Source organism: Sorghum bicolor, chromosome 10 (genome assembly GCF_000003195.3).
Source record: "Sorghum bicolor cultivar BTx623 chromosome 10, Sorghum_bicolor_NCBIv3, whole genome shotgun sequence".
Lineage (NCBI taxonomy): Eukaryota > Viridiplantae > Streptophyta > Magnoliopsida > Poales > Poaceae > Sorghum > Sorghum bicolor.
Window position 1 is genome coordinate 9,344,739 of NC_012879.2, and position 10,994 is coordinate 9,355,732.

At 45.2% G+C, this 10,994-nt stretch overlaps 1 protein-coding gene across 1 annotated transcript; it reads left to right on the forward strand.

The window, feature by feature from the left end:
• Positions 7,003 to 8,905, forward strand: LOC8061497 (probable galacturonosyltransferase-like 9). Its single transcript, XM_002436746.2, has one exon. It carries the CDS (start codon positions 7,394 to 7,396, stop codon positions 8,495 to 8,497), a length of 1,104 nt encoding a protein of 367 aa, XP_002436791.1. The 5' UTR covers positions 7,003 to 7,393; the 3' UTR covers positions 8,498 to 8,905.

A 10,994-nucleotide genomic window follows, 5' to 3' on the forward strand; every position in this document is an offset into this window, starting at 1 on the left:
ACTACAACATCAAAAAAAAATTACTGCAACATCTCAAGCAGTAGTATTGCAACATTGTAAAAATATCTGTTGTAATGACTGAAAAAATCTCATTGCAACATTTAAAAATCATCTGTTGAAACATCCCAAAACATTTGTTGCAACACGAGGAGTGAATAGCAACTCAAAAGCTTGCCGGAACCCTAACCACCACCGTGTTCCTCAGATCCATAGCAACAACAACAGTAGGAGGAGGAGAGGAAGCCCTTAGATCCAAAGGAGGAGGAGGAGCCCTCAGATCTAGAGAAGGACCATCCTTACCTTGTCGGAGCCGCTGTGGTCTTCCTCGTCTCCGGTGAGAGGAGTGTCGAGCGTGGGGTGGCATGGAGGTCGCAGAGGGGCAAGTGACGGAGGGACGGAGGGAGCCGGGTCATCGGAGGCGCAGGGTAAAGTCGCAGGATGGGAAGAGAGAGGGAGAGAGCCTTGGCGGACGGGCGAGGCGGACAACGGCGGTGCTCGTCACGGCAGGCGAGCGAGCGTGGCAGAAGAATGGGAGCGTGAGCGTTGCAGACGACTCGAGAAAAGGATAGAAAGACCGAGAGACGGCAAGTGAGTACAACTGAACAACAACACCAACCTAAGGCCTTGTTTAGTTCACTCCAAAAACCAAAAACTTTTCAAGATTTTCCGTCACATCGAATCTTGCGGCACATGCATGTAGCACTAAATATAGATGAAAATAAAAACTAATTGCATAGTTTATCTGTAAATCGCGAGATGAATTTTTTAAGCCTAGTTACTCTATGCTTGGACAATGTTTGTCAAATAAAAACGAAAGTGCTACAGTCCCGAAAACCAAAAAATTTTCTAAACTAAACAAAGCGACACACAACTCAGAAACAACGGCAACTAAACCAAAGTTTAGTGAAGAAGAAGAAAAATCCACGCCATAAGGTCCTGAAAGACATGACCTTTGGGACACAGAAGTTGTATAAAAGAGCTCTAGTCTTAGGGTGTTGACTATTGAGCGATATAATACAGCCTAGGCACTAGGAGAAGAAAATTTGCGTGTTGCACAAAGGCTGGTGACAGGAGAGCTTGAGTTTGCAAACGATACCATTCGTGCCTTTGGGGGCAACCCGTCCTCCCTTTTTTTTTCCAAAGTTTCCTTCTAGGGAACATACCTATAATTACCACTAGGATACTCTAGTCACATTTCCGTGCCGTGCGACACACAGCAAATAAGCTAGGACTAGGTGAAGTAGTCGTAGTTGTGTTGGTTGGATGCTCCCTACCCATCAAACGTATAGTGGTCCAGTGGTCCACATTCCACTTCTTGGATGACTCCTAAAATAGGCCTCTTTACTTCAAAAACCAAAAACTTTCTAAAATTTTCCGTTACATCGAATCTTACGGCACATATATGAAACATTAAATATATATAGAAACAAAAACTAATTTTACAGTTTGCCTATAAATTGTGAGATGAATCTTTTAAACTTAGTTAGTCTATGACTGAACAATATTTGTCAAATAAAAACGAAAGTGCTATAGTACCCAACAACAAAAATTTGTTGCAGTGATATTTTCCAGGTGTATCCATGTAACTTGCAGGCTGCAGCGACGAGGATCTAAGGCTCCAACGAGGCCGAGCTGTGATAGCCGAACACAGACGACAGAATCTCCGAGGCTGATGGAGATGGACAATGGAGGCCGTAGAGTAGATCGTTGAGTCATTGATGCCTGGAGACCTGGAGTCCTAAAGACCTGGGTGGATCCAAATCCACCACGCTGTTGGTGCCTGGTAGCTGCCTTGCACTGCTGTGAACTCGCGTCGTGCGCTCGTGCTCGTGTAGTCGTGTACTCGCGTTGCTAGGGGCTACGACTGAATGGATAGTGGCGGTTGGGTGGTGGATTGGTGGAGTGGTCGGGTGAGGGTGAGAAATAGGGTTACGAGCTTACCGCGTATATATACTTTTGGACTAATGGGCCTTCTTACATGGGCCTAGGTGCTTGGCATCCCTAACTACTGCGGTGTTGCCTTCATGGGGTGGGGATGCAGGGATCGGGGTCGGGGAGCAGGAAACCGTCACCTTCCCTGCCATCCCCAATTGGGACAACTATCCTACCAATTCCATCCCCGTGGTGATTAACTCCCCTCCATCGCCATCCACTAATGAAAGAATTCCCCATGGGGAATCAGGGACTAGGTCTTGTTGCCATTTTTACTCAGGACTCTAGCTCAGGACCTTGTCACCAAGGTTTGGTTCTAGGGTCCAAACCATGTTCCCTTGGGTTTGGAGCTAGGTTTCGAACCATGTTCTCTAGGCCCAGTTGAGTGTTTTTACATGCGTTTGAAGGGACAGGACCCTAAGATGATTTGGTTGTTGGATATAAACCAGGTCTGGAGGACCCCTCTCTAGAACCTCTCTATGTACATCCAGACCCTGAGTTGAGTTGGTTCGGACCTCGGTCTACTTCTAGGGTCTGATACTACACAGTTTGACACGTTTTTAGTGACCATTGAGATCTAATGAATGTGTTTGAATGTGTAGGCACATGACATCATCCGGGGGTTTAAACCTTTAGTGTAGATGGTCCAGAGCCTCGGTCTAGACCTCCCTGAGGGCATGACGGCTATAATTTGTTGGGGGCTCCATAAATAGAGCATGGTCATGTTTTTCTCTCTCTTGGTCACTGCTACATATGATAACATCGTTTGAGCTGAGCAAACACCGTCCCACTCATTTTCTTGCTTGATAGTGCAAATCAAAGTGAGATTGAGTGATTCTTTGTGTATTTGCTTTAGTGATTGCATCTAGTGGCACTTGGAGATCAATTTGCTACGGTTTTCTTGTTACTCTTGGTGTTTGCCGACACTAGGTGACTTGGAGTAGCAGGACAATGGTATGAGTTGGTGATTGTTCGTGGTCATCTCTTAGTGATTTGTAAGGGGTCTTGTCCCTTCCCCACTGAAGAGTCAAAAGATAACTTTAGTGGATTTCTCGTGTCATTGAATTACCTCACTTGTCGGTAGGTTCTTATGGCATCCAAGTGTTGAGCTAGGTTTGTGAAACACCTATTAGCCGCCGAACTACCAAATATTGGTTGACAAAATGAGGACTAGCGTGCCCATAAGCACATAAACCTTGAGAGAAAAATCTTGTGTCAATTGTGATTGATATTCTCCTGGTGATCCACTTGGCATTCATTGACTGGTTCATCATCTCTCTTGCCACAATGGTATAATCAGCCTACTCACTCTCTTGTACTTACATTGATATATAGTTGTGTAGTAAGCTATTTAGTATAATTAGTTTCGAGAGTTTGCTTGCTTGTTTAGTAACTCCTTTAGTATAGTTTTTTAGTGTAGTTGGTTTGAGAGCTTTTAGTGAGTAGTGACATTGTTGTATGCCTAATGATTATAAAGAACTAGAATTGTGGTGTAGGTGGCTTACAACACTTGTAGAGCTAGAGTAAAATTGCATTTTGTCATTTAGGTTGATAACCATTTACTCTAGGAATTTGTAGAGATAAATTTTATAGGTCACCCTCCCCTCTAGCTATTAGGACCTTTTATAGAAGATTACTTGGTTGACTTCTAAAATTTGCAATGCCAAAGATTTGGCAAGGCAAAAGTTGACCAAAGTTTTACCACAGATTTGACAAGCCAATGTGAGAGTTTGGCAAGTTTCGACAGCAAATCAAATACTAATCAAAATCATGACAAGCCAATGATAAATTAGACCCAAAATAGTACCAACTTTGTATTATAATATTTAAAAGAAAACTTTGATTCTTGGTCTATGTAAAATACTTTATAGACCAGACTAGAGGCGGTAGTTTAGAGAAAGTGCTGATTTATATTGTTGGATAATACTATGTATCACCCTAAGATTCACTTCATTGGAATAGTCCTCCCTCGCATCGCCATCCACTGAGTTAAGGCCCAGTTTGGATCCACCGAATAAAGTTTAGTTCATATAATGTTTAGACATATATATATAAAGTATTAAATATAGACAATTTATAAAACGAAAAACACACATTAAGATTAATTTATGAGATAGTTTTTTAAGTCTAATTAGTATATAATTAATGATAGATTAATTTGTAATTGCTACCATAAAAGTGCTAATGATAAATTAATTAGGCTCAATAGATTTGTCTCGTAGATTACAGATGAAATCTGTAATTTATTTTTTATTAAATCAAACACTCCATAAGTCACCCTAGTTTAGATGTGAAAAATTTTTGGATTTCGCTACTGTAGCACTTTCGTTTGTTTGTGGTAAATATTGTCCAATCATAAACTAACTAGGATCAAAAGATTCGTCTCGTGATTTACAGGCAAACTGTGTAATTGGTTTTTTATTTTCGTCTATATTTAGTGCTTTATGCATGTGCCGCAATATTCGATGTGATGGAAAATCTTGAAATTTTTTTGGATTTTGATGGGAACTAAACAAGGCCCAACGTGACAACTATTATAAATTTTAATCAACAGTACATCTAAACACCGCTATATACTCCCCCTTTCCATGCTTTTTCTCTACCGCCTGACATTCCGTACACTCTAGCACGCACACCGGTACCACGCGGCCCACGCCACGTCCAGCCGTCCAGGTCCAGCTGCTCCTGGTCCACCGCCCGCAGGCCGCACGCCGCCGCACCTGCCGCTGCCGCTGCCGCACGGGACCCTCGAGGCGGCGGCGGCGGCGGCCTTGTTTCGGTCCTCGTGCTCGTGGTGGTGGAACGGGAACGGGACGCTACAGCGCCATTGGATTCCGACGGCCCACCAGCGCCTTTTCGCCTGACACCAACAGTTGTTTTTACGCTGCGGCTCGGCCCCTTGGGCCTTGTTGGGCTTCCCCAACGCGGTGAGTTGGCGTACTGCCTCAATCGCCATATCATCAATCTATGTCCAGATCAAAACAGCAGCTGGTGGCCTCGCAGGGTGTCAGTGACGCCTGCAGAAGCAGCGTATGCTCCAATCTGACAAAAGTTGAAGCACCACTTGAGATTGGCGTTGTGAAGTAAAAAAACTCTGGTATTTGCTTGGCACAGCAGATAAAGATGGATGTGATGGAAATGACCGTGAAAAAGATTCTCCACTCCCTGTGTGCCTGCATTGGGAGAAGAGTGCCTCAATCTCAGCCTCATTTACGTGTACACGTATCTTTTGGGTGAGGCTAACAAGGCTCACAGCCTGCGTTGTTGTTGGTGCTTTAAAGTTCCGAAAAACGAAAAGTTTTTAGCACTTTCGTTTGTTTGTGACAAATATTATCTAATCATGAATTAACTAGAATCAAAAGATTTGTCTCGTGATTTAATATTATCTAATCATGGATTATCTAATCATGGATTAACTAAAATCACTTACTAAACTGTATAATTAGTTTTTGTTTTCGTCTATATTTAATATTTTATACATATGCCACAAAATTTGATGTTATGTAGAATCTTGAAAACTTTTTCAGGGTCAACTAAACAAGGCATTGCTCCTGCTCCTGCGAAAGTTGCTGCGCCACGGGCATCGGATGAGGATCGGCGCTTGGTGTGCACGCAGAGATCGACCCCAATAATGTGCAAGGTTTCTACGATCTTTAGGCCTCATTTAGATCTAATTTTTTTAATTTGGATATTGTACTTTTATTTATATTTGATAATTATTGTCCAATCATAGATTAACTGAACTCAAAACATTCATCTTACAAGTTACAAACAAACTGTGTAATTAATTATTTTTTATCTATATTTAATACTCGCAAAAAGGGAATGAATGAGCATTGTCTCACCATATCCATGGTTAGCAGCATTATATCTAAAGATTGCAGCCATTTCGTGGATGATATTGGATCACTATCTATTTGGCTACAAATGCTTACTCCAATAAAGAATATAAGCCTATTAGTACATTGATATGGTCTCCAATATGACAACTTAGCTTGTATATAAAGATATACTATCATGGATAGAAAGAGGTATATGTTATGAAACTAGTCTTCCTAGCAAACCGGATCTGGTAATGCCAATCTTTATGTTGTCATTTGTATATACATAGTTTCAAATATTATGGCAAAAAAATGGCTTAGGAGAAACCATGTGGACTTATATTTGTGATAGGACAAAGTAGGACTATATCTCATGATCAAAGAAAGTAACACTATCTCTAACTATATAAGAAACGAATATGTGGCATTTGCCTTAATTACCTTGACTAATAACAATGTAATACGCTCTGAGTGCATTACTATATCTCCATGAGCATTCATTATAAAAGGAGATGATCGGCACCTATACGACGTAAAATGTAAGTCACATATGTTTCTCAAGCATAGATCAAGTCCCTGAAACATAGAACAAAATGAATGGTAACGGCAAGTTGGTAAAACCATATAACCAACCTAAACCGTTACTAACCGCTGAATTCCGACAAAGTGATAATAAAGGAACACGATAACTGCCATAACCAACAAAACGATGGTAACGGCAAATCGGGAAAACCTAAACCGTTATTGACCATTGAATTCCGACAAAGCGATAACAAAGGAACACAATAAATTGCCATAACCATAAAACGGACGACATAGAATTGAGACACTAAAACGGATAGAGCAGCAAGAGTGGAGACTAATCCATAGGCTACAAAAAGTATATTAATCTCCAGCTACGTGCAGTCATGCTATTGAAATTAGCGTAGACTAAGCATCTTAGTATCTACCACTTGACACTAGATTAAGCACAAATGCAGGTACTACACCGGTACAAATGTTGTTCACACTTCACAGCATGCATGACAGCTAGGCCTTGTTTAGTTCACTCTGAAAACCAAAAAGTTTTCAAGATTCTCCGTCACATTGAATTTTGTGGCACATGCATGAAACATTAAATATAAACGAAAACAAAAACTAATTACACAGTTTAGCTGTAAATCACGAGACAAATCTTTTGATCCTAGTTAGTCTATAATTAGATAATATTTGTCATAAACAAACGAAAGTACTATAGTACCGAAAACTTTTCACTTTTTGAAACTAAACAAGGCCCTACTACCGACTCCGAAAACTGAAAACAAACAGCATACCGTAGTGCACAAGCTGCACAACTGGAAGCCAACCCATCCACACACCACACCAAAATCACGCGCTCCCCCAAACACGCACGGGATGCCACACCGCCGCCGCCTTTTATCGCTAACGCCACCCGATTTTGTACACACACGGCTACGCCAGCGGCCAATACATACGGCCTCCCGGCTCACCGTCACCGACCAGTCTCCCCTCCCCAGCAGTCCCCACTACTGCGACTGCGAGACAGCGCAGCACAGGCTGCTGCCCGCTGGCCGCTCGCTGCGAGAGGAAAGAGAATCCAAGAACGCGCAGGAGCCACCCCGCCCTCGTCACCGGCGTCCATGGGCGGCGCCGCGATGTGGGCCGCTGCTTTGGCGGCGACGGTGGTCTTCTTGGCCGTCGAGGTTTCGGGTGCCGCGGGGGCGTTGCCGAGGTTCGCGGAGGCGCCGGAGTACCGGAACGGGGAAGGGTGCCCGGCTGCGGCGGCGGGGGTGTGCGACCCGGGCTTGGTGCACATCGCCATGACGCTGGACGCGCACTACCTGCGTGGCTCCATGGCGGCGGTGTACTCGCTGCTCAAGCACGCGTCCTGCCCGGAGTCCATCTTCTTCCACTTCCTGGCCGCGGAGGCAGACGGGGAGGAGGACCCGGAGCCGGAGCTGCTGCGGCGCGCGGTCGCGGCGTCGTTCCCGTCGCTGCGGTTCGAGATCTACCCGTTCCGCGCCGAGGCCGTGGCCGGGCTCATCTCGGCGTCCGTGCGCGCCGCGCTCGAGGCGCCGCTCAACTACGCGCGGAACCACCTGGCCGACCTGCTCCCGCGCTGCGTGCCGCGGGCGATATACCTCGACTCCGACGTGCTCGCCGCCGACGACGTCAGGCGCCTCTGGGAGACGCGCCTCCCCGCCGCCGCCGTCGTGGCGGCGCCCGAGTACTGCCACGCCAACTTCTCCCGCTACTTCACGCCCGCGTTCTGGTCTGACCCGGAGCTCGGCGCCCGCGTCTTCGCGGGGCGCCGCCGCCCGCCCTGCTACTTCAACACCGGCGTCATGGTCATCGACCTCCGCCGCTGGCGCGCCGGGAACTACCGCCAGCGCATCGAGCGCTGGATGGAAATCCAGAAGGTGAAGCGCATCTACGAGCTGGGCTCCCTGCCCCCGTTCCTGCTCGTCTTCGCCGGCGAGGTGGAGGCCGTCGACCACCGCTGGAACCAGCACGGCCTCGGCGGCGACAACGTCCACGGCAGCTGCCGCCCGCTCCACGCCGGGCCCGTCAGCCTCATGCACTGGTCGGGCAAGGGCAAGCCATGGGACCGCCTCGACGCCGGCAGGCCGTGCCCGCTCGACCACACCTGGAAGTCGTACGACCTCTACATCCCCAGCGACTCCTCCGGCGCCGCCTCTCCGGCCTCCGGGCCGGCATTGTCCGCATCCGTGCTCTCATGGTAGAGAGAGAGAGAGAGAGAGAGAGAGAGAGAGAGAGCTTCTAGTTCCGTAGTTGCAACAGCTCTTTTGCTGATTGAGAGGTTCTTGGCAGTGGCAATGTGCTGCCCCCATTGCATTGCATTGTCTTGCTGCGGCTGTTGCCGTCGCTGCTATGATCTAGCTGCTGCTCGTGGTGGGCTGTACAGGGCGGCGAAGGGAGCGGCCGTGGCGACATGGCAGGGGAAATCAGGAATGGGTTGGTAGAGAAGGGGAGCTTTTGCTCTTTGGGGTAGAATTCAGATTGGTTATTTGGGGGGATTTTGATTCTTTTTGGTCCGGCAGGTGATTCTTGCATTGGGGTTCCCAATTCTCTCGATTGGAGGTGTAAAGACTTGGAATTTTGCTCTATTATTGATCATTCTTTCATTCATATGTCATGCCTTCTTGACCTGAATTCTTACTGTATGGTGATAATGATTTGCTTTTTTACTTATTAGATTGATGAACTGAACTGAACTGCGTTGGAAATGCCCTTGTTTATGATGTTAATTATCTGTCAAGTATCAGACAGGCTTATCTCCCCTCCAATGGTTCTTGTAATGCTCAATAATTCTTGATTCAATTTGGCAAATGAGGTGAGGACTGAGGAGCATAGCTGGCAGTACATTGAAGATTCATGGAGCTGAAATGTAGCATTGGTCCGTCGGACCTGATACATCTGTGTTGTGTTGAATGAAATGTTCTTGGAACCTGGCTGTTCATCTGCAGTTGGACTGTTTGTGATGTACTGCATCCTCCTACCAGTGATCCATTGTACTACATGCCTAGTACTTCAGTTCTGTATCAATTGTACATTCTACCTCTGATTGACCAGGCTGAATTGTAGTAGCACTGAATTTGAATGTCTTTTTGTGAAACATGCCTATTGCACCTGCAGTCAATTATTTCCACAGATGTAAACACTCCCCTCTGATCGGGAACAGTACTATGTTACATTCTCTGTATCCATTCCTGTTGTATCGATTTTTAGATCAGAATTCAATACTCCGCACAAGAGTCCTGTGACTGTGGAAACTTTAAAGTTCCTCCTGAGAAGGTTTTTGCAATTAATTTCCCACCTGCTTTAATCCCGCCTGAAAAGCACACACAGATTCATGGAGTATTTGAACATGCAGACTCGAATCGTGAAATCTCCAAATACGATTATGATGTAATTTTGGCTTGCCTTATTTTAAGGGAGACTTCTTATACCCTAAGCAATGTACTTCTATATAATCGGCAACAAAACTTGGCAATATATTCGGCTATCCCATCAATTCTATATTTCTATTTCCAACACTAGTTCCCATCTCTGTAACAGTGTTGCTCAACACGATCTCCTGCATTTTATTCGGGGAAAAAAGGGGTCTACGAGTAATTTCGTTTAGAGCGGTTATGCTAGATTGAGGCTTTGAATTATCCTGAATTTCGCTGATTAATTGTTATATAAACTAGCCAATCTTTCTAGTTGAGAATTGTTTCAGAGAATAGACAACCGACCAAGGTGTATGTTTTGCTGCTTTACGACCAAAAAGTTGATGGTTTGAGACTTGAGAAGCTATATACGAAACATACGGCCTAGGTGTTGCTGGTACTCGGAGTCGGAGCATAAAGGATGTGACCACTTCATGTCAAAAAGAAAAAAAAGCTTACTCGCTTTTTATACAAGCAACAATTCGCACCACAAGAAAAGGTGATGAGCAACCAACTAATGACCAGCTTAGGGAATTGCGAGCTAGCTGCAAGGCAGTGGGCACTACATTTGCGGTAAGGATGGCAGCGGGTCGGTTTCGGGTCGGATATCCGCGGGTTTCGGTTCTTGCGGGTTCGGTTTTGGGGATGATTTTTCACCCACGGTTTTCGGGTTCGGTTTCGGGTTTGGTTTTCCACCCGTGGATATCCAATGGATATCCGAATAAGTCATTAGAATTAATTTTTATATTTTATAATATGATAATAATAACTTTTTACTTAGATTATGAAATTTATTTTAAGCTAACTCATGAAAATATTTATGTTTTATTGCCTCTTGTTTATACATGTAAATATGTGTATATATATATCATGTATATATTTATAGAAAGTCCTTATTGCTATTATTATGTTGACATAGAAAGCGGGTTTCGGGTATCCATTTGGGTTTCGGGTATCCGCGGGTTTGGTTTTGGGGATGAGTTATCACCCGAATCGGTGTTCGGTTCGGTTTCGGGTTTCGATTTCGGGTTTCGGGTTCGGGTGCACATAGACTTCACCTGATCCGAACCCGCCCCGTTGCCATCCTTTATTTGCGGTGCAGCTAATCAATCATTGCCAATATTCTGTCTTTCTCACGTCACTTGCTTCTTTGTAATCCAAGCCTCACCTTTTGGCCATTCTTTTTCACCTCCCTTTTATTTCCGCTGCCCATACGTCAGGATCGCACGAAGAAGCGGGACGAGTGACGAGCTCCTCTCCTCCACCCGTCGGGCATCGGCATCGAGCC

What these genes read in the sequence shown, in the direction of transcription:
- LOC8061497 (XM_002436746.2), top strand. Translation starts at nt 7,394, where the DNA reads ATGGGCGGCGCCGCGATGTGGGCCGCTGCTTTGGCGGCGACGGTGGTC.